Genomic DNA, 24,770 nt, shown 5'->3' on the forward strand with positions numbered 1-24,770 from the left:
TTCCCTTACATCTTTTGAAGTCATACTGGTATAGGGATGCTCTTCTCTCTGCTTCATCGCGTCGTCATGTGTTTGGAGGAATGACCGTGGCTCTTTTCACACATGAATTATGTAACATTTCTGTAATCATGTGTTGGTTAAATGTTAGTGGCCTCGGGGCGTCGGCACAAAGGTCTCGTTTAATTAATGACCTTTACGTGTAGTCAGAGAGGCCTTTCCCCCGGAGATTTATTCCCTGATACATCTCATCATTTATTTCACTTCATGAAGAATTGTGCTGCCTGTTGTGCAGACTGACAGCACACCATGAATTGCTTACTGTCTCTTATGGAACAAGCTGCTTCCATTGAACCCCCCCCCCCTGTATGGCAGATCCTTTCTACCCCTGATTGTTGTTTTTTATTGAGGCAGAGTATGGGACAATGTTGTTGCAGCAGTGGCAATAACAGCTGAATTCATATCTGAGGGAGCAGGCTGGTGCAGCACTGTGAGTGTGTGTGAGATGTTGTTGACAGGTCACGCCTCTTTAGTGGGACAGATATTTGATGGTGTTCTTGTGTTCGTCCATACTGTTACAGGTCTTTGTTTAAAAAGCTTCCACGGCAGCTGACATGGTGATTTTACATTTTAAATAAACACTTGAGGCTTGTGACCTCATGAAAGAAGAAACCCCTCATCCCAAATATGTAATTATAGCTACTCATAAGTCACATGACCTACCTTATGGCCCATCGTTTCCACCACAACCAAAACAGAGATGATTCCTTTAAAGAGCATATTGCAGGTTAAAAAAAAATTGTAATTAATATTTTATATAGTCTGTTAATAGCTGTAAAATAAGTGGGTTATTTTTTTAATATGTTCTACAACACATAAGTGCTCTAATTTAGAGGAGAAAGTGGCTGTTTTAGCATAGCCGTTTAGAACGTGCTTTTTTTCAACAACGCGTCATATGACGTCACATAAGGGAGTCCCGTTCTCTGACTCTGCTTTGATCGGCTTTATGCGTCTGTGTATGAATGAATGAATGAAGCCTTTATTGCCCCTGGGGGAACTTGTCTTGCACCAAGAGCATCAAGCACTTTACAAACAAACATTTAGAAGGCAGCACAAAAGAATTAAAGCACAAAAAACAGGCTAAAACATGATTAAAGAGGTGTAATGACACGTGGTAGTGAGTGAGAACAGACAGGATGCCTCACTGTAATAGTGTGTAACTTGCGCGGCGCACATCCAGGTGCACAGTGTAAGTGGCTTGATTATTCATAGTGTGTTTTGGTGAATTATTCTCACAACCTCAGAAACGATCGAACAGACACGTTGAATATTTCGGCATCAGACACAAAAGCGTTTATTAATGATTTAAATCTCTGGGTGTTTAACATCAAATATTATATACGCAGCGTTTAATGATTTGATCTGCTGGAATCCTCTGTTATATTCTGTAGTTTGCGCGTAATAGACACCGGACAGTCTGTTTTAATATATGTAGTCATACGATTTATTATAAATCCAACTCTGTTACAAGAGAGCGCGTGTGTGTGTGTGCGCGTGTGTGTGTGTGCGCGTGTGTGTGTGTGCGCAGTGGGGAAAGACGGAACGCGCAGTTTGGAAACGAAACGAAACACAACCTTTACTTCTGTCGGTCCTTTATCCCATTAAAACTTTAAACTTTTTGTAGTAGCCTAATATATGTGCACGCATTAAACTGTGGAGTGTGTGTGCGCGTGTGTGAGTGTGCGCAGTGAGGAAAGACGGAACGCGCAGTTTGGAAACAAAACGAAACACAACCTTTACTTCTGTCGGTCCTCTATCCAATTAAAACTTTAAACTTTTTGTAATAGCCTAATATATGTGCACGCATTAAACTGCGGAGTGTGTGTGTGTGTGTGTGTGTGCGCTGTTGTGCATGTTTGTGTGGATTACGTGCGCTGTGAACTCACGTCAGGAGAATCCTGCAGCATACACTGTATTTTCTATAACAACGTGAGCACTGGGCTGCATGAGGAATAAACAATAAAGACATGGTGCTGCATTTGCACAGGCCGTGTAATCGGGTTCTATGTCTGTCTGTCTCTCTCTCTCTCTCTGTCTGTCTCTGTCTCTCGCGCGCACAGCGCGGCACCGTAATATGTTGAACGGATTTGCCGTTTTTACAAGCAGCTCCCATACAATGTAAAGGTGAATGATCGTCACTTGCACCTTCTACAAATTGTTTTTGAATTGATTGAATGTGATTACAAACTTTACATAAGCTGATGTGAACACAGCACGAGCCCATATATGGCGAGCTGACACCTGTCACTCGGCAGGAAGCCTGCTCCGGGTCTCTCTTCTCTCCTGAGGCCGTTATTCCTCTAATCCTGCCTGTTTCTGCTCTCTATCACATCTAACAGGTTCAGAATAATAAGCCAGCACATCATTATATGTAAAGGAATACATATTTTCTTCCTATTTATTGACGGGAGTGACACTCGGATCCATGATTTTCTATGTTAAACAGACGGGGATTCAGCGGGACTCCCTTATGTTACGTCACAGCCGAATGCGGAAGTAAAAAGCAAAGACGTGCGAACACGTACTAAAACGTCTCCAGGAGACCCTGTGGGTTATTAATTTCAGAATTTCTTTAAAAACAGTATTGTTAACGTATTTCCCTATGATTAGTTAAGTTTTGTCTTTAACCTGCAATATGCTCTTTAAGAGACCCAGGCTCCGTTTAGGCGAGCTAGCTTGGTACAGTAGTGACAACGACAATTACACCTCGCCTACCTATTCGACCAAATTACTCCTATTGGCCCCTCACTACTCAGCCGTGTCGACCAATGGGCAGCTGTTGGTAAACACAAAGCCTTCCAGCACCGGAGGTTGGACAGTTCAAGTCATCAGAATCGACCCACCGTCTGTTACAACGTCTGCCCTCTAGTAGGAGCTGGAGAGCTTCGACAGTTTCTATTCATGACGTCTGCCTGTTCGGTTTAATCTCAGACTTTTATTATTTAGGAGAGGGAGAAGAAAACAAAGCAGAGACATCCTTCAGACATATTAAAGAAGACATTTTCAATAACTTACAACAAAAGTAGTCAGCTTATCAGCGTTAAAACTGAACAACCCCTTTTCTTGTTTTTCTTTTTTTCATATACTTTATTAATCCCGCGAGGGGAAATTCGGTTTTTCACTCTGCATTTAATGGAGAGGTCTCAGAGTGAGGGGGCTGCCCACAGAGAGCGCCCCAGAGCAGTTGTTGGGGTTCGGTGCCTTGCTCAAGGGCACCTCGGCAGTGCTCAGGAAGTGGACTGGCACCTCTCCAGCTACCAGACCAATTTCCGGACTTGGTCCGTGCCGGGACTCGAACCGGCGACCCTCCGGTTCCCAACCCAAGTCCCTACAGACTGAGCTACTGCCACCCCCTGTCTTCACTGCAGCAGAAGGCAGGATTCTGTATATAACTAAAAGACAACTTGTCATCATTAGGAGAATTTGGAACATATTTATGACTCGTGATATCATCAACTTTAAGGACATGTGCAATCATTTGTGTTCTTTTTGTGTGACGTCAGACCTCGGGCTCCTGGTTTAGCTGATCATGATTCTAAATATGACTTTAAAAGAGTCGCGTGTCATTTAGGAAAAGACAACTCTCCATTTAGTTATGTACCACCTGAAAGTGAAATGTAATCAGACCTGCAGGGCTTTAGAAAGTTTTTTTTTTATAAAGATGAGCATGCTGATGTTTTAACTCAGAGTCAGTGTGACTTTATGTCAGATAAACAACAAGCAGGTTCTGTTTGGACTCACCGGAGTTGTTCCTGTCGCTGGGCCCCGCCACCACCGGCTCTCCCTGTTCTCCTCTCCTGGACTCCTTCCACCTCCCCGTCCTCCTCTCCCCTCCAGCTCCGCCTGCCTCCTGGCCCTCTGGCGCGGGGTTTCCTTCAGGCACAGACTCGAAGGCGCTCTCTTCGTCCTCGTCCTCGTCCTGGGACGAGAACACCGTGCTGCCAGAGAGTCTGTTGCTGTCCACTGAGGAGAGGCGGGTGTGGCTGCAGTAGCGGCCCCTCCCCTCGTAGCCCGAGTTGCTGTAACATGACGTGCTGTAACAGGACGTGCTGTAGCAGGAGGTGCTGTAGCAGGAGGTGTCACAGAACTCACACTCGTTCTCACCCGGAGGTCTGTGGCTGCTCCCCCCGACTCTTCTTCCTCCCCCATTGCTGCAATCTCCCTCCTCGCTCTCCAGACAGGAGGGAGAGATCCTCCTGATGGCTGTTTGTCCTCCCACTCCCTCACCTTCCAGGAGCTGGTTCAGCTCAGAGAGGCGCTCGATGGAGAGGCTGCGAGGTAGGGAGCGACGGCAGCAGGGGCCGGGACACTCTGGGACCTACAGGAGCGAACAAATGAAGATATTTTTGGGGGCATTTTTTTTTTTTTATTAGATGGCAAAGCTGGAGGAGGACAGGAAATGCTGGGAGGGGAGAGAGGAGGATGACATGCAGCAATGAGCCAATGTTAGATTCAAACTTACAACCACTGCAGTGAGTACTACTATAGGCTTCGTACAAAGGGGGGCTATCCAGTGCCCCAAGAAACAAAAAGCATTTGAAGGAAGGAGCTCTTTGTAGAAACCAGTGGGTCATCAGTTTAGGTCCCCTGGACGAGGTCTGGTGCATGTAGCTGGAGAGGGGCCAGTATCACTTGGGGATTTACTAAGTACATCTACTTCCCCTTAAAGGGGACATGTTATGACAAATCCACTTTGACAGTGTATCTACTGACCCACAAAATTTAAACTAAACCCATCCTTTGTTTGTGGTCTGCAGAAGTCTTATCAAACGGAGAAAAATGCTCTGTTCTAAATGTTCTCAGTTTGTGACATCACAAGATGTATTCTGGTAAGAAAATCCCCTCCTCTCTCCAGGTATCTCCACCCCATGGACTTCACCTCCAGCCGGGAGCTAAAGTGGTGCACGTCTGCCATTTTTATTGTCACTAGCGAAGGAGTGATGTCTACTGGCAAAACTCAGGAGAGCTCATTACATTTAAAGAGACACACACACCAAAACAGAGCGTTCTGAGAGAGCTGGTTTCTACAGGGTCACAAACCTCCTCTGCTGCTTCATGCATGTTATATTTGGACCAAAGCACAGATGTTTCATTTAGACCACAGGGGGGCGCCGTTTGGTTGAAAATATGTCCCCTTTAAAATAAGACAACTTGTAAATCTTTGAATAATCTTATTTGTGATGTAACATATATGTCAAAGTCTACACAATGACGCAGAACAGTCGAGATTATAATGTCAATAATTCTGCATGTAAGCTGACGTTTGTCATTTAATGGGCAGAGCACATGTGACCGTTGCTCTGGTGGATTGTGGAGTTATCAGCTAATCAATCTGGGCAAAAGTTTTTTTTGAATAAATCTAGTCAAGCAGTGTTTGTCGACAGTATTCAGGACGCTTGAGGTGTATAATTCGGATCAGAACATCAGGACGTTTTTTTGTCCAGTCTTTCTGAACCCAGCTCTGTAATTTAACTACGACGTGATTCATACCTGAGAAGGAGACAGGGTTGTGTCATCCTCGTCCTCGTCCTCCAGTTCCTCTTCGTCTTTGGAGGTTTTAAGGGTGGGTGATGTGGTATTGTTAGTGTTGCTTGTGTTTTCGCCCTCCCCAGTCTCCTCCTCTTCCTGGCTGGGAGCTCTGAGTTGAGCGGAGGGCAGGCTGTGGAGGAGGTGGTGAATGCGGATGTAATGGGATCTGGGGGTCTCCGGTTCACCGCAGGCCGAGGCGATCACCGTCTCCAGTTCAGACACGGGGAGGGAGCAGGGCCGGTTTTTGCGGCGGGATGGAGCGTGGTTGTTGTAGTTTGAGAAAATAGACTGGCAGGTGCAGGGGACGCAGCTACTTTCTCCTCCCCCCGTCCCCTCCTGTGGAGTCTCTTCAGCTGGCTCCAGGGGGCCCTCCTGGGCTGCCTCCGTCGGGGCCTCAACAATAGCAGCCTCACAGTTTGTTGTTGATGCTTCAGGATTGTCTGAATCTGGCTTTACTTCCTCACCAACCTCCTCGTCTCCTGCAGTCTCGTCGTCCCCAGCAGGTGGTAGCGACGCTGCTTCCTGCACCTCTTCATTTTCCACCTGCTGGCTCGCTTCGCTTCCTTCCTCTCCCGCCGCTCCACTCCTCTCCTCCTGCTGCTCAGCCAACAGTCCTTCCTCCTGCTGCAGCTGGGGCTCTTCAGACGACGGGGGATCCTCCCTCACTGTGCTCTCTTCCTCCGCGGCTCCTTGCGCCTCCTCCGGTGTCTCCTCAGCCTCCTCGTCCTCCTCCTCAGCAGCAGGTACGACCTCCTCAGGTGAGCTAGAGACCTCTGCTGTGGGTGCTGGTGCCGCGGAGGTTTCAGCGTCAGGAGGGGCATCCAATGGGAGGTCTGGCATGTCAGGTCCCACACTTAGCGTGTCATCTTCATGTGCATCAGCAACATGGTTTTCATTTGCTGCATTTTCCACCTCGGGACAGGCTGCCTCGATGACCAGGGAGACCTCCTCATCGTCTAAAACAAACAAACAAACAAACAAACAGGTCGATGCTAGAAATCCTCTTTTTATTCAAAAAGTGTTGATTAATTCCCCCCCTAAAAAAAAAAATCACCAACGAGTGCAAATTGAATCACAGACATTCAAAGAGAGTGAAACAAAAATCCATATTACACAACCTTTGACAATGCAAGAAATACCCAACTTAATATGGGACATTCATGTGTTTTTAACCAATCATAGGGAGGCTGGAAGTCAGTCACAGTCGGGGGTGATGAGAGAAGTCCCTCTATATGCTGAGTCAGTCTCTCTGCTGCACAAACGCAGATTTAATTTGTTCATTTGAATGTTTAGGATTTAGAGTAAAAACAGCAGCTCACAGCAGTTTTGGGTTATTTTTGGTTGAATGCATGTTGGAGCTGTTTTTATTTCTCGTCTTTGAGAACAATGACTCGCTCCTTCACTGATTGGTCCATATGAGCTCTTAAAGTCTTTAAAAGAAAGAACAAATGACACTGGAGAACAAAGTTAAAGTTATGTTCAGGATCAGAGGTTTTTAAAAACATTAATTATGTGAAAAAAAAAAAAAACCTCTCTAAAACAAAATAGCCCAACGCTGATACAGGAAGTTCAAACAGGAAGTTACTGAAAACTGACGTAAAGAAAAACAGACATCTATCCCAATGTGTACTACACCTTCACGTGTACGTCCTCTACCATGTTCACTACATCTCTGGGGACAGAAATGCTGCAGCACACCTCGGGCGCGGTCACAATCCGTACCGTGCCACGTCCTTGGCCCTGCTACGCTTCAGAGAGGTGCTTCAGCGTGGTGCAGTTGATGCACGAGCACGAGCACACTGACAGCCTTCACTAAAGGCTGTGTCTGACTAACACGACTCAGAGCAGCTGTCGTGTTCTCCGTGTCGTTCTGCGATGTGCAGACGCCGGCTCCACTTTCTCTCCTGAGCCTGCCTGTCTTGTAAACTGAGCACGCTTCACAATAACTGAAAGCCATGCGTGTGTTGTCATTCAATTTAAGAGTAAGACATTTGTGACCCTGCTTCCCTTCCTATTCATCAGTAATAGCAATGAGATAACCATAAAAGCATGCGTAATGGAACCTTTTCTACTTAAAGGGAAAAGATTTAAGTTTCCACCCATATTTAAAAACATGATCATGGAAATGGACTGGCTGTCTCTATTTAGTGTTTGAAACACAAGGGAGAGAAGTTATGCTGATACGAGCGATGTGTAAATTAGTCATATCTTTTATTTCCTCCGAGTCTCCACTGCATGATCAACACTTCCTTTTTCTTCTTCTTGAAGTTCCTCAGTGATTAACCGTTCTTATTTTTTTTTTTTGCATGTTTCACACGTTTCCACAGGGCCAGGGGAGGATGGCAGGATGGAGAGTGTATCTGTCAATAGTGTACCTGGGTGAATAGAAGAGGTCAGCTCAAAGCGGAACTGCAGCTGTCCACAGACGTGATCCGTCGGCAACCTGCGACCCAGCGTGTAACTCACCACCCGATCCCTGTGGAGGAACGATGGAGACGAAGGAGCAGAGTGAAGAGAGGGAGTAGAAGAGCAGGGAGGCACAGAGAGAAAAACAGGACATGAAAATGCAAAATGTGCAACTCTTTGACAAGCACGTATATTATATTTGTAGTAAATGATATGCAGCTTGTCCGTCCAGAAGTCTTATAGCTCGATCCAGATGGTCCCATGAGATTTAAAATGGCAACAACCACCCACATGCCACCGCTCATCCACTGTCCACATCACTGGAGTCATATTTAGAGTGAGGACAAAGACAGTCCGGCTGCACTCAACCTCCTCTGCAGGTCTGTGTGTGTGTGTGTGTGTGTGTGTGTGTGTGTGTGTGTGTGTGTGTGTGTGTGTGTGTGTGTGTGTGTGTAAGGCAGGACAGGAATGCTTTACCCAATGGCGTGTTTTTCCAGCAGTCTCTGGACGGGCACAGAGAGCTTCCCCAGGAAGCGCTTGATGATTGGCCGACTCTTGGCGAACTTGTCTTTCACCTCGATCTCCAGGACGTCAGTGGGCAGAGACACGAAGGTAAACCTCTGGAGACAAAGACGAGCACAGTGAAGATGAGAGCAGGCCGGGTTCTGTCTGAACGACAAGCGAGAAGACCACATCAGTGTGTCAGCACTGATCTTATCTTTGACAGAGGAGAGATAAAGAACGATCAGAACACAACACGTGTGCTGCGGTGGTTCTGAACGTGTCGAGCTCAGGACCCAACAGCAACACCTCCCTTTTTAAAACTCACACAAACGTTTGAATGACCACATGGTTGAAGGGAAACTGTGCATGCTGGATCTCAGACAGTACAGAAAATGTGACAGATACAGGAAACAAAAAAAAACATTAACAAAGCACTCGAATGACTTTTGGACCCTTTTTGGTGAGCCACTGAAAACAGCTCTGTGACCCACAGTTTGAATGATTTCAATCACGTCCTTCTCCCGTCCTACTCGATGTCCATGTTTCTGAAATGATCCTCCACAGGATGAACCTTCAAAGCTCTTTTATTGTGAAGCACTTTATGACGTCTGCTCTTTCAAGGTTTTTTATAAATAAACTTTACTTTGGACTAAGAATATTTTAGTCCTGAAAAAAACATCAGAACTCATCATAAACTATGACACAGCTTTAATCCCACAAAGTCCAACCCTTTCAAAATAAAATAAAGTGGTGGCCCTTGTTGATCCATATTATTTAGAGCCCTCATTCTTGATCTTGTTTTCTTGTATAACTGGGCACACTGTGTTTCATCAACACAGACACTGACTTGATAACTGGCGTCTTGATGCAGATTTCTGCTTCCTAAGTGTAAATAAATAGAGAGTTTTAACCTTCTGCACTTCTGTTGACATTTATTCCTTTCATTGAACAACACTTCTATGAACGCACACTGACAGCTGCAGGATACTTGATAAAGCTAATGCTCGTACCATGACACGGAAAGGTCCGGCTACTGAACATCAAAGGTTTTCAGATGGGGCTGTGAATGATCAATCTCACTCCTGAAGACCTTTTGAATATTAAAAAAAAAAAGGACTCAGGTAAGTTTGAGATGGGAGAAAAAGAGAGAGCGAGAAACTAACTGACATGACAAAAAAAAAACTGCACCTGGCTGCGCAGAATAATAAATCGATGTTGTGAGGAACGCAGAAAAGACGAGTAGGAGGGAGAGGAGACGCTTGGCTGGGGAAATAATCGTGAAGGGTGATAAAGGAGCAGGATGAAAAAAAAAAGAGTGAATAATTTACAAGATGAGCCAGAAGAGAGCAGACAGAGCAAACGTGTGTGTTTGTGAGTGGAGCACGCAGGACACACTCAATAAAGAGGGAGAGCTTGTGCAAGAGAGAGAGAGAGAGAGAGAGAGAGAGAGAGAGAGAGAGAGAGAGAGAGAGAGAGAGAGAGAGAGAGAGAGAGAGAGAGAGAGAAGAGCAGAGTAATAATCTGGAAGAGGAGGAGGAGGAGGAGAGAGAGAGATGAAGCCGTAGAGGAAGACCAGCGGACAGACAGGTGAGCTGGAGAGGGGAGGTGAGCTGTAGTTATGACTGCTAAGATGAGAGATGTGACATGATCCACAATGATCCCTCTTCAAAGCAGACGGTGCCTTTAGCTGCCAACGCTGGATGATTCTTGATGTTTCCATTTTGGCGTTAAGTTTAGATAACCTTGAGACATGACCAGAGAACAACATTTAATAAAAAAGGAGTAGAAAGCCATCACTTGCCCATTAAAAGGAAGTCAAAAGGTCCAACTGATCCTGCCAAACTGTGTTGACCGTCTTCATCTGTCTGCAAATTATAATGGACGAAGCTGCAGTGACGCCTCCTATCTGTTACTGATGGAAATGCAACCTAACGACAGGCTGAGTGCTGAGGCCGGTTTAAAGCCTCCTGTTGCTAACAGACATGTGAATGAAGCAGCGTGCACTGATTGATGCTAATCAGACACATTGCTTTTCTTTAAACCAGGCTGTAAACACGTTCATGTCTGCTGTAAAACTGGTATTTTGAATGGGTGTGTATGTGACGTTCCTGCAGCCACTCTCAAGTGGACACTCGAGGAAACACTGGCTTCAATTCGTCTTCATCACGTTAATGCATTACAGTAAAAAAAGACAAATCAGGGTGTCATGTTTAACTTTTGTTTTTTTTAAGTTACGATGGACAGTTTAATAAAAGGGTTTAAATTTAATCCCTCCAGATTAAAAATAATAATAATTATTATTCTTAGTTACACGTGTGGAGATGATCTTTCCAGGTGAAACTGGACACCTGAACATTTGGTGGTAGTTTCAGGTTGCCCTCTGCAAGTCGACGCTCAGCTCAAGCAGAGGGCTGGTCAATCCTCTCCTCTGACTCTACATTAAGCCCGACTCAGGTGACATCACTTCCTTTTATCACTCCACACACAAACACAGACGCTGCAGTTTTTTTTTTTACATTTGCAGAAATATTCACTTAAAAAAAAGCACATCCAGCATCAAACTGAGGTCGAATTTCACGACGACTAAACCAGTCACTCCCAGACTCTAACCCCGCCCCCTGGCCCCGCCCCCTCCAAAAAAAACCTTCTTTAAATGTAGTTGATATGATGAACCATCAACACTCTCCAAATTAAACATGTTAAAGTGACAAATGTTATATATATATATATATATATATATATATATTAAGATGCAAACAGAACTACTATAATCACTATTTGGCTTCAATTCAAGATCTCTTTATAACTGTACTAATTTTCATTTAAAATAATAATAATAAATAATAAATCTATCCCCCATGTGTGTTAATGTGCTGCGAGCTGGACTACAGAGCGACAGTACTGATGGCAGAGTTAGCAGAGCTGCATTAGCGTGATACAATACATCACTGCAGAACAAGCGGAGCTCCAGTCAACATGGGAGCAGTTTGGAAAAGGAGAGTGGCTTTGAGCTGAGTGGATGCTGCTGCCAAGACAGACGCTGCATTATATCCGTGTACGGGGTCTCCTGAGGGACATAAGAGAGGATAGAGGCTGTGCTGTACTGCGGTGAGACGCCAATCAGCTCCAAGCTACGCATATGGTATGTGCTATTATTGGGAAATAATGTGAATTTAATCAGTCATCACCATTTCAATGTCTAACAACCTAGAAACAATGTAAAAACTTTGAAACCACAAAGACGACAGACGACGTGAGAAGCTGCAGCACACTCTGAGAAAACATCAGCTGGAGGGAAATGAGCTTTTTTTGATTCAGGGACTGCGTCTATAAGACTGAGACTCTTCTCAAGGTGACTAAATGAGGAGAGAACGAGAATGAGCTGCTGTATGTTGACGTGAAGATAACGCAGGGACACATCTTCAGGGTCACTGAAAAAGAAACTGTGCACCAGTGGAACAAGTATGAGTTCTTCTTTCCCCTCTAAGGTTCAATGTTTAAACAGCTGTGAAACATCACAGGTTTTTTAAAGATGTTTTTGGCCTTTGTTGAAAGATAGAAGGGAGGGTATGCTAGGAAACGTGGATGAGAGAGAGAGAGACTGAAGGATGACATGTAGCAGAGGTTGATCCTCTGCACGTCACAACTTTTAGACTATCTGGCACCTGCATGAGCTTTTTTAACCCCGAGAAAGAGTTCACACAACGGAATGACTGCTCTGTGTCAAGCAGATCTGGAAGTGATACAAGAGAGCCTTCATGAGGTGGTCATATCTGACACTTTAATAATAGTATGTTGATCCCCCGGTGCCTAAAAAACAAATCAGCGCAGCTTGAACTTGCAGGAGAAGCATTTTAGGAGGCAGGTGAAGTTGCATTCCTCCCTCTCTTTCTCTCTCTCTCTCGCTCTCTCTGATTTCTGTCTCTCAATAGAGGCTTAAAAAGTCCAAAATAAAACCCAAAGAAAAAGTCAAAAAATGAACTAATTTGAAAACTCTGATGCGAGAAAAAGAAACTGACAGTCGTGATATAACTGTTAAGGATCATTTAGATGATTTTTAAACCATAGATATGAAAGGCATGAAAGTGAAGAAGTTCGAAGTATCTTAATGCCTACAAACAGTAAAAAGCTCTGAAACACTTCTCAAAGAGTGAAGTCGGACACATCGGAGGATATTTCATACTTTAAGATGACAAAGAGCCTCGAAGGTTAAATGTGTTCTCGACATGATGAGATGACTAAAGAGATTTTCTTTCCATGCTGATATACTTGTAAATGTACAAGAAGAAAAAAGAATATGCAGAAACCAAATGAGCATGGACTGAGACGCGACAAGTGTCGGACCTTCAAGGAATCTTCTAGAAATAAAGTCAAACTAACGACAAACTTTAGAGAGTCTTATTCTCTCGAAGCACATGTTGTGTTTTGTGTTTAAAAGTCTGAAAATAAAAAACTTTAAACATTAGAGATGTCTTTCCTCTTTGAAATAAATACAAAATGTTAACGTTACTTTAAACTAATTATTTCATCTGCAGCATCCATAACAGGAAGGACAGTAATGAAGACTGCAGAAATGTTTCCAAGAATAAGTTGCTCAATGAGAAAATCAATTGGCTGATCTTGTTTGCTACAAAGCCAACAAGATATCTATGGATTACAATCATCATCTCTGTGAACAGCTGGAACCAACGAGGACTCAATAACTGCCTGCTGTGAAGGACTGACACAAGAGATCCAAGTGTTTAAGCTTTCTATTGAGTCGACTAAGGCCCCGTTTACACGGAGACGCTGTGACAGAAACGCATCGAAACGACTCCACTCCGGATTGGAAGTACAGACCGTCTACACGGCAGGTCTTGCCTGAGTGAAAACGATGTAGTTCTTACGCCCGGCCAGTAGTGGGCAGTGGAACTTTACAACACGACACGCTGTAAGGTTGAACAATTTGCCGCAAGTGTTCGATGCTCTTTCGGCGGCGACACACACGATGTATCATATCAAGGTTCTGTTTTAAGAGACGATACAATGCCAATAGCTGCTGAAGCACATAGCACAAGTGAATCCGCCGCCATTGTTGTTTATGTTTGTTCTCGACTACTGCGCATGTCCAAATGTATGGGGGGAGGTGCGATGAGGTCATCGCAACCAGAGAGTCCGCTCCGTTTCGGTCACATGGCTGTGATACGCCCCCCGTATCAGTTTCACTCCACCCTGGAGGTCGAATTCAAAAACTTGCATTTTCACCCCCGTGAAACACAGACGCCGTGTGAACGAAAGGCCAATCCGATACTCAACTGCTTCGTTTTACTGTCACAGCGTCTCCGTGTAAACGAGGCCTAAGAATCAAACAAATATTGTACATCAGCAGGTCAAATAAAATCCAAGAATGCAACAGCTGAATATATAATGTAAAATGTTGCGCCCGACCGAGTCATCGGCCTGTCGATAACATCGGCAGATATTAGCATATCGGCTAATTGATCACAGATATGTGCTGATATTATGGGAGATTTATTCACCAGTCAAATTAGCATTTCATTTGAGCATCATTGTGTTACACGAGCAGTTCATTTCTGGATGTCACCAGCAGAGGGCGCTATATGGATTACAACATGCATGAGTCAGACAGTGCTGCACGTACATGCAAAGTTTCTTTTATCTTGTCTTCATTATCTTTTTTTACATGTGCTAGCTAATGCAACATATTTGTGCAGCTACGTCATCTCTACAGATTAAAGATAGATCTAAGAAAGAAATCAACTGATACATCGTATTCGTCAGTCATGCCCGAGTAATCTGAAATATATTTATGCTTACATAAACGCATTTGATTGTCGGCTAAATTTAGATAAATTCCTCGTCTACATTCTGGAGAACGCACACGTGCAAATGACTCAGACATCCATCTTTCATCGAAACTCAATCCTAATTTAGTTTTTTTTCCAGAAGGTTCTTTGTTCAAACTGAAACTCTTCTCCACCTGCACGACAACAGCTGGAGACGTACAGCGAAGCGGAGCCAAGGACATCGATGACACAGAGACATTATGGGCACGGATAATAGAGTTTAAACTATTTAAATCTAAAGATAACCTGGAAATCTATCTGCTGCTGCTGTTTTCTTTCTTGCACGTGTGTGTGTGTGTGTGTGTGTGTGTGTGTGTGTGTGTGTGTGTGTGTGTGTGTGTGTGTGAGTGTGTGTGTGTGTGTGTGTGTGTACCTCGGTGCTCCACTGAGGGTTGATTGTGTTGCAGACCACCCCGGAGCGTTTCTCCTGGCCGTGGTGTGGCAGCGAGGGGAAGATGCTGTGCTTTCCCGGCTGGATGGAGAGCTTCAGGTAGGGGTCCGGATTGAAGAACATCCCCTTCTTCAAGCCGACTGCCTGGAGGTCTGTTACAAGTCAAGGCAAAGAAGTACAATAATGGGTTTGTTTGTTTGGTGAAAACAGAGGGTGACGGTGCTGCACAGTTTGAGCAACAATTGGCTTGAATTAAAAAAAAACACAGCGTGAGAATGGAGCAGCAAGACTTAAAGAATTATCATCTCCTGAGGAGCTGCGGGTCCCTCAGCTGACACTACTTTAATGCTGCATTCAGGTGCTGCTCCGGTGTTCCCAGTTTCAGTGGATTCAGTGTCTGGAAAGGAAACGGTAAGCTAAGCTAACTTTACTGCCAAGCCTTACACTGCTCTGTTTAATTACAGAATGGTTGATTGGAGCAGAGACAAAGATTATTTAATCAATGTCTGTGGTTTAAAAGAATTACGGCAAGTCAATAATGTCGTGTAGGGAATGCTGTTGATGCTTAAAGGATGAAAAGTGTGTTTAAGATAGTCGGGGCAGAGGGTAGTTTAACATATGTCATGATCAGAAGATAAAAGAGAGAATTCAAATTCCCTGTTAGACACCTTGATGGTTGTTCATACTGACATGTATGAAGTAGCATCAAAGACTCTTAAGGTCTTTAATGGATGGTGTGAAAGAAGAGGCATTGAGGTGAAAGTGACAGGTGCTTGCTTTTATTCTGAAATCAACAGGAAGTGACTTATAACAAAGATGATTTGACTACTTATGAACATCAGTGGCAGCAGCAGTGACGATAAAGGAAGTGAAAACCTTTCAAGGGGACATATTATGAAAAATCCACTTTGACAGTGTTTTTGATTGTTTATTTGGGGAAGCTGAGTGCCTACTGACCCACACAGTGTGAAATAAATCCACCCAGTCCTTTGTTTGTGGTCTGTATAAATCTGACAACACAGAGAAAATGCTCCGTCTCAAATGTTCTCTCCTCGTGATGTCACAGTGGGACTCTGCTCCACCCATGGACTCCACCTCCAGCCTAGAGCTAAACTTTAGAGCAGGTCCACCATTTGACATTGCATTTAAAGAGACACACACACCAAAACGGAGCGTTTTGAGCGAGCTGGGTCACAAACCTGCTCTGGTGTTTGATTCATGTTATATTTGGACCAAAGCAGAGCACAGACGTTCTGGACAAACAATCATCTCCACCAAGCTGATTGGAGGTGTTTACTCTTTAAGTAATGATTCTGTCACCGGCGTTATCGACCAATCATCCTGCTGCTGTCATATAAACAAAATAAAATAAATCACTTCCTCTCTCTGTCGTTTTGTTGTTTCAGTTTGATCGCTGCGACCTCTCACCTCTGTTCCATCTCATCGGTGTTCCTCTTAAGTCCACTTCTCATCACATGCCACATACTTCAAACACCACCTGTGTCTCTTCTCTGTCAGGGAGTTATCCCATCCTGCTCCATCCTGATGGAGTTTAACCTCCAAAGACATGGCACATTTTCTCTTTTTCCAAACTTGTAAATTAAACAATTGTTCCCTTATTATTAATTATCCAAATTAAAAAACTTATGCAACTCCTGAAGCTAGCTACTTGTGCTCTCTTCTAATTTTACAAAATGTAAACATTCACAGGGTATAAGAAGGGGCTTGAGTGTAAATCCCTGAGTCCATGGACACTTGGTTTTAAATGATGGGAGACCCACAGTGTCAGACGTTGAGAACCCCCTGGTTGAGCGGATATAATTACCGGGCTGGGATTGATTTGAGCACACCGCAGCTTTGAAAGAGACGGCACTCAAAGAACAGACACTGACAGAGAGAGCTGCAGGTCAAGGAAAGGGGTCGGATGAGGGCAGAGCATGTGAACGCATCGATTAACTTAACGTGTTCCGAGTGTTGCTGAAAAGAGGACGGGGTTGGATGGAGGGATACAGACACATGTTGATTACCTACCTGACAGGGAAAAGTTAATGAGTCTCCTGTTGCCCAGTCCATGGTTGACTTCAGGACTCACCACAGGCTTCAGCACCTGAGGACACAAGCAGACGTGAGGGGTTAGGAACCATCCTCAAATGAAAGGAAGGTGAAAAACTACCTCGGTTGTTTCTCCTCCTTCTCCACCAGCATTACCCTTCCTTTGTTGTAAGATGAAACTTTAATGATGCCCATGAGCAAAAATAGGTCAGCGCAGACATCTATGAATGTTTTTCAAGCGTCAAATTAACAACTCATTTGGAGTTTTTTTTTTACTATCCTTCCAAAAGACAAAGATGAAGATGCATTTCTGTGGAGAAACAGAAGAAACGGAGCAAACCTCATTTCAACACGTCTCTTTTCGAAGCTCCATTTTCAAGCAGCCTGAAAGCGTCCTAAATCAATACTCTGTCTTCATTATCCTGACATTGATTGTACAGCCAGGAAGAGGAGGATCATGGGGGAAGAGGGGAGAGAGACACAAGAGCTGATGGAAAGAGGAGGAAGTGTAACTACAGTACTGCCGTGTTGACATCCCCAGCATACAGTGATATCGGTGTTTGATGCTGCTTCAATTCTGAAATCTGTCAAAACTGAACCAACAGAATCTCAAAATGACGCACTCGACTGTTAAACTTACACAGATGCTTCTGAATTTCACATCAGGACAAACCTTCCTCGATGTGACTAAAACTAACCGGTGTTTATGGAGCCTTGAAAACAAACGTCCTCAGGATGGTGTAAAAGAAAAGGTCATGGCTAAAAACAAATCAATTAGTTTAATTCAAATCAAATCAACCAAAGACGTAAAAAAACAAACAGGTACCTGCTTTAAAAGAAAACTGGTGTTTGCATTTTTTTGTTCTGTCTGAAGAACAAAAAAAGTAAACCGTCATGTGACTATTGTGCAAACCTTGAGCACACTTGTGATTTAAGCATGTTGCCATGGTAATCTGCATTGAATACAAAGTAAAGCTGAAGCAGATGGGAGCGTCTTTAGCTGCAGTTATTTGGACAAACGGCACATTTAAGGATTATTAGGGTTACGCTATTCTCTATCACATGTTTTAAATGTCCAGTAGGGTGCACTCATTCATCACTTTAATATCTGTATCAGCAGGTGTTGGCATCTAAACATGTACTATAAGACCAAAGAGACCTTCTGTTGTTATAGTCAAACATGAAGCATTGTGGGAGACTTGTGGGACTGCAGATGTAAAGTAGGTCTAAGCTAACTCTGCTACAGTGTATCAATGCAGTCATTGTGTTCATGGTCCATTTACAAATAAAAAAATGTCAAAATACACCATGAACTTACACCATGAGAAAAAACCCCCCAAAAAAACACATCCTTATTGGCCCTGACTTTCACAGCCACACAAGTAAAATACTTAAAGCACAGAAAATTCTGTGAGCAGGATGTTTGTGCAGAAGAAAAGTATTGGAAGTCATGCTGTGATTGAACTATTTTAAATCCAAGCATCAAATCCTTCCAGTAAATGAAAAGTCCAAAATAAAACATTTCTCAACATTTCATTTCTAAAACATCATTTCCAGATCGAGCAGCTGTCATTGAGTGAGAGACGGGGGTAAGCCAGGTCGCCAGGTAATCACAGGACTGACATACAGAGACCAACACACTCACATCCACACCACACCACACATCACATCACATCACATCACATCACCAATCAACCTAACACCCAGAGAGAACCCACACATGAAAGGCTCCTTTCTGATAGGGATTAGAACCAGCAACCTCCTCCCTGTGAGGCATCAGTGCTGCAAACAATTGCACCACCATGCACTGCTAAACAGAGAACTATCTTTAAATTCACAGTTACTGAAACAATACAGTGGTCTGAGACACACTGATACATCTACACACATTCAAAGCAAATGTCGGCCCTGTAGGAACAAATGAACCGGTTTGACAGGGTCGACAAAATACTGCAGTGTTTTCTCACAAAAGCTCTGAGTGCTTACGCAATGACTGAGACAAAAAAAAAAAAAAAACTGGCAGTGGAAACGTGAAGAGAAAAGGGATAAAGGAACTGACAGATGTTTGTACCAATTCATTTTAATGAGATCCTTATCTTTCCCCGCTGAGAAGACTGAGAGAAAAGTGCCAGCGCGGGTCTCCTCAATGATCTTAATCTCACAGATAAACTGAAAGACAACCTTATCCGTCTGCACCGCTCTTTACATAACGTCCTCCTGCACAACGCAGAAACAGGCCAAATACTCCGGCTCCTTCAAGGGACAGTATGTACGACTCCTGTGCATCCTTTAAGTGCTGCAAGAACGTTAAATGATGCACGAAGAGGGAGATTTTTTACGCAATAAAAGCTCTTCCCCTCCGAGACAAGCCTGAGAGATTCAGGCTACGTTCACAAAGTGGATCCACGGCTGGTGACAGGTCACATACACGAAGGCCAGCACCTCGATGTAAGGGTCTTTATGATATTATGAATAGATGCCAGGGCCCCTGAAGACAAAGAGGACTGGTGATCTTACCCTTGGACCCGTCTTATTCACACACACAGTCGGTTCTGCTCTGCTGAGCAAACAGTGTGTGGGTGCCCCAAACCTGTGGCATCATCCTTCCTTATGTGCTGGAAAATCCTCTCTCAGCCAAACTTTCTGTCAACGACAGGCTGAGAGCTGGAGCTGAGGCGGGTTTTAACAGGCACCTTATCCTGAGTAATGCTTATCCTTCGTCACACCAAACAAATAAGTGATCAATAAATAGGTCTGATTAGCTCAAGTTCAGCCTCTGTTCAGCGTATGCCAATAGAAACATGAGCTAATCACACCTATTTTAGAACATGTTCATTTCTTAAATTGGTTAAAGTGTTTTTTATTTTCTATATTTAATTCATCCCAGAGGGGGAAATTCTGGTTCGCACTCACACACACAGGCCTGAATCACACACATGCACAAGCAGAGGATGTCAGAGTGTTGCGGCTGAACCCACAGGAGGCGCCACCTGAGCAGGTGGGGGTTCGGTGCCTTGCACAAGGGCACTTCCATGTTTTGATCCACATCGGGACTTAAACCTGCGACCCTCAGGTTTAAGCCAACCCAAGTTCCTATGGACTGAGTTACTGCCGCCCCCTCCATATTTATGTGACTTCCTGTGTCTCTGCAGTCAGCCTCAAGTGGACACTCGAAGAACTGCAGGATTGTGCACTTCCATATTGGCTTCATTTTTCAACACTCGAGGTTGCCGCTCGTCTGCAGCTCAGTTATTTAGTTATTGTCGGACCAGCAGCTAGCAGCCAAACGTACATGCATAAAAATGAGACTCCTGAATAACAAACTGAAAACATGTCAAGATCGACGACAATCATGAATACATCAGGCAGAACATCTACAGCCAGATGTGTCCGCCTCCAAGTCATTTAAGCTCTGCTTCAGAGCGTCCAATGAGAGCAGCTCGTCAAAGTACCTCTTCGTTTAGTATCTTCAAGTAAAGAGAGAAAAACACTTTAATGACTTAAACATCAGACCTTTCAGGCTGACCTGAGACTGAATATTAAAAGGTTCCTGGGCTCTTCTGATGTAAGTCATAAGATGGAAAGGAAGTACCGTAGTTAAAAAAAAAAGATTTCTTTACAAGAATACGTCAGTGTTTAAGTCTACGTATGGACAATGATCCAACAACACGTAACGATGAGTGAGGGATTTAAAACGCTCTGTGACACACAGTGCCCACAGTCAACTCATTTTTCATTTACTTGTTTCACATAGTAATAAGAAGACAGTTGATGGGTATTGATTTTTAGATTAAAGCAACCATGGCTAGCTTTTTTTCTGCTTTCAGACTTTATGCTGTTTTCAACACACACAACGTAAATATTCCAAAGTCACTCTTTGATTCAGCTTCAAATTAAAGCAAGACCGATTAAACGACCAGACGATAGGGATCAAGGCGATACATGTGTATGTTTATCTCTACAGATTGAAGATAGAACTATGGAAGATATCGGCCAATGTATCGCTATCAGATTTATTTTTTATCATAAATATTCAATCGAATATCAGTATCAGGCCCAAAAAACTCTTATCGTTCGTGCAAAATATTCAGCAACTTTTTCAATGATTCAGTTTGTAGAGTAGATGAAAAGCTCAACACGCCACCAGTATGTCACAAGCATAACATCATATTGAATAAAGTAAAGGTCACGCTGCTGTTCATTATCATGAGCTGTTATTTTATAACATTATACTATTCAAGTTAATTAAGTTACTGATCATCTTTGGTTCAAACTGCTGCAGGAAGGAGAGGAGGCAGACAACCAGCGACTTCTCAAAGGAGAACACGTAATGACATAAGAGACAGAGTGAATGTCTATGGTTACCCAGGCTATCCAGCTGAGCCTCGTCCTCCAGCCGCTTCTTCCCTCAGGATGACTGGGAGACAGCAATCCCAGCTGGAGACACAAGCCGTCCATCACACACATACAAAATCAAATCCTGGATCTTCTCTGTGTGCGACGTCTGAGTTCTGACCTGCGACGGTGACTGGAGGCAAATAAGGCGAATGTTCCCTCGCTACCGTCAAGTCTGTCCATCACCTCCACTCTCCTCCCCACCTCTGTCTCTTTGGGTTTGTCAGCGTCATGCAGGTCGACCTGGAGAATTCCTCCTCTTGCCGTTAAAAAAAAAAAACCCTGAATGATTTACCTGGACTAGACTCTTTCCTGCTCTCTCTACTAGTCCCTCCCTTCCTGTCTCCCTTCCCATGGCGGTTATTTTTATGCCTCTGTCCTCAGGAAGCAAGTACAGATCAAGTTCAGGGCCCATCAGCATTTCCAGGGGCCGACAGCAGCAGAATGTGAAGGCAAACAGTGAAATCCAATCGCCCAGCTGGACACCCTGGTGATAACGGTCCCTGACTGATGAAGGCTTCAGAAGGGCAACAGAAATGTTGAGATGAAAAATGTGGAGCACTGCTGCTCATCGGAAGGATTTCATCGAGCAATTTTTTCTTGTGGTCGCTTTCCAGGTGACTGTGGGAACCCTGATTGACGAATGGTAAGGCGGCATCAGAATCTACATTTACAAAGCCAAGAAAAACTGACGAAACATCTGTGAGATGACTTCTGACTTTGCATATATCACGTGCATTTTACGCTTTAATAAACTGGATGCCTAATTTTCTAATACGCTGTTTTCCAATTCCCTGTTTATCAGAGTTTGTAGATCGACTTGCATGTTCTCAGTAGTACAAGATGATGCTTTATAAGCTTTTATCCAGCAACAACGTCCTGTGTTGAATTAATGTGCAAGCTCAAAAAACTGCAGTTCCTTGATGGTCCGCTCAAGTTTGATCTCTCTCACACGATTTCCTACTCCATTCAGATTCACTGTCCCGTATAAATTAAGGTGTATAAACGTCCAAAACATGAATCTTTAAGGTCACATATTATCATCTTTTTCAACAAGTTGAAACAAGTCTCAGAGCTCCCGAAAACATGTCTGTAAAGTTTCTTGCCAAAAAGCTGCTCTCATCTCGTATTTTCTCACCGTAAACAATCGAGCACGGAGCGAGAAAAAGAACAACATGGTTGATTTTAATAATATGAGACCTTAAAAAAGAATCACACTTTACAGAAGACATAAAATTGTTTACAGCCTGGTTAAAAGAAGAAAACTGTTATCAATAGCTCCTTTCTTTATTGGTGCTCACTATACAGATACATCATTTATGTGTATCCCTGCCATTCAGTTTCAACTCATTTCTTTTAAAGATGTTTGGCATAAAGTATCACTACTGTATTATTGCACTTTCCTTGAGGAAATAATGCTTTTATGTTACATGAATAGAAACATAACAAAGTAACCAGGGTGGCCTTGAACAAAGCCCTGATAGCTTCTGTTCGCTACAGCACAGCTGTGCAAGTTCAATGTTATTAATGTAACCTGCTGGTGTTCTTAAAGCATACATAAACCTGCCTGTTATTTACCCGCACTAATAATGTTGAACTCTCACATGTTGTTCTTATCCAGCGGGCTAAAACACTGTTTTGACATTGTCCCTATTTCATTCATTACGATGTCTGATGTCAAAGCTGTGGGCACGCATTTCAGTAACTTAACAACAACACAGACACACATTTCCACATGGAGTTAAAAGCCCTAAAAGGTCAATAAGAAATCACCTGAAGGCAACCTTAATGGATGTGGACAGGTGAGAACTCATTTACACCTGTGTGATATTTATCTGGATCTCTAAAAAAGACAAAGATGACGTGTCACACCTCCTGCTGCAGTCATGGTCCGTTTTGTGGAGGTGAGAAAGGATTCAAACTTTGCATTTCAACTTTGCTTCCCGTTGTTATCACGTCTACTTCTGTCCCATTTTACCAACAACGAAGAGCAAGCAGAAAATGTGGGCTTCAATCCCGATACTCAAACAACGATGGCGTCTTTGCTGAACTGAATGATGCTGCAGGGCGCTCAGCCAACACACTGTCGCTACGGCTGCAGCTTTCTTACGCCGCTCTGTGTTCATTATTTCGGAATATCTGATGACGCATAACAAGGGGATAAGCTTACAACAAAATCCTCTCCAAAGCTCAGCTTCAGCCAGAGCACGCTCAAAATGTAAAGCTGTGCTCTCTTTTCTGAAAAATCTCTTTGTAGAACCATTTGCTCAGGACAGACGACCAGGTGCAGCAGAGCCACTTCAGCGGCAGATTTAAGCTCGAAGATACGACGACTGGGAAGTGCAAAACTAAATTACAGAGTGGGAAACACTTTATTTATATACAACATGTGAGACAAATATACAATTTATGAAATCAATGTAAAAGATGTGAAACACTTTTACCAGTCCCCAAACAAAAGTGCAAATGTTGACAGAATTTAGCAAATGTGACCTGGAAGTGATGGAACGACGGGTGAATTTCTTTGTTTTGTTGGGAAGAGTGATCGGGAGTGATACTGGGTTTTGTGGTTATGTAAAGATGTTTTGTCCGTTGTTTGGAACTCATTCGAGCCAGACTACTCAGTTTTGTTTTTGTGTGAACTTTTAAAGGACCGTTAGAAGAGCTACAACTGCCAAGCAGATAGTGTGTGTGTGTGTGTGTGTGTGTGTGTGTGTTGAGACTTACGGGTGGAGAGCCCTTCTTGATGGTTACACTGGGCGTGGTCGCCCTCAGTGCTCCGGTGATGCCGTGGTAGTACCTGAAGCAGACCTGGGTCTCAGCTGAGGAGGATGAAGAGAGAACATAAGAGTCTAAAAGAATCTCCTCTGCCTGCTTTTGAAAATGTCTGAACAACGCCACAACACCAGGACTGTGAGTTGAAAACATGAATCATTCAGGATGAGTCAGCATCACATTATCATGTTTATATGAACAACGTTGATTACAGAACAAAAGACACTGAGCCTCTGAGAGCTGAACAAACTCTGGAACAAACATCTTCACTGAACACTGCAACTAATACAGTGAAGGTTCAGACTGATATATACTGTACAGTGAAATGAGGACGGAAAGCTAAGTGTTAGCTTAACTGATGTCAGATGTTAGCCGATGGGTGTGACAATAAATTCCTGCTAACTGTCTGTGAACAATATACAGACACAGCGAGGTCTGAAGACAGTAAACATCATATGTACACTTTCAATGTTTACAGGAATCAACGCCACGTCAGGTCTGTGCTACGACTACTATCTTAGAGTAGGCAACAGGCACACACACACACAAACACAGAACATACACAAACTGGCGCATATCCACACACAAACAGACACACCCTCACACACACTTAATGTCAGTAGTTTTTGAATCATTTAGGGAACCAAATAAGAGTTTAAACTCTACAGTGGGTTTTAGGGTTAGTCTAAAAATAAATGATTATGGGATTAGTGAAAAGACTTCCCCCTGTGGTGAAGATGTCACAGAATGCTGAAAGGTGACATTGATCATTTCCGGGACTCAGCGGTCTTTCAGAAACAGGGGAAGTGGAGCAC

The 24,770-nt window shown here is 43.6% G+C and overlaps 1 protein-coding gene across 5 annotated transcripts in view; it reads right to left on the reverse strand.

The window, feature by feature from the left end:
* The window catches only part of hecw1a (HECT, C2 and WW domain containing E3 ubiquitin protein ligase 1a), a 97,955-nt gene that overhangs the window by 19,179 nt on the left and 54,006 nt on the right, over positions 1-24,770 (reverse strand). For all 5 annotated transcript variants that reach the window (XM_079361013.1, XM_079361014.1, XM_079361011.1 and 2 more), the window contains 7 exons: positions 23,908-24,002; positions 16,765-16,840; positions 14,716-14,885; positions 8,470-8,612; positions 7,962-8,062; positions 5,548-6,542; positions 3,799-4,375 (listed from right to left, as the gene is read on the reverse strand). In XM_079361013.1, coding sequence (XP_079217139.1) covers positions 3,799-4,375; positions 5,548-6,542; positions 7,962-8,062; positions 8,470-8,612; positions 14,716-14,885; positions 16,765-16,840; positions 23,908-24,002 — 2,157 coding nt within the window. The remainder of the gene's footprint in view (positions 1-3,798; positions 4,376-5,547; positions 6,543-7,961; positions 8,063-8,469; positions 8,613-14,715; positions 14,886-16,764; positions 16,841-23,907; positions 24,003-24,770) is intronic.

The sequence above is a fragment of the Symphodus melops genome (genome assembly GCF_947650265.1).
Source record: "Symphodus melops genome assembly, chromosome: 14".
In the NCBI taxonomy this organism is placed as follows: Eukaryota; Metazoa; Chordata; class Actinopteri; order Labriformes; family Labridae; genus Symphodus; species Symphodus melops.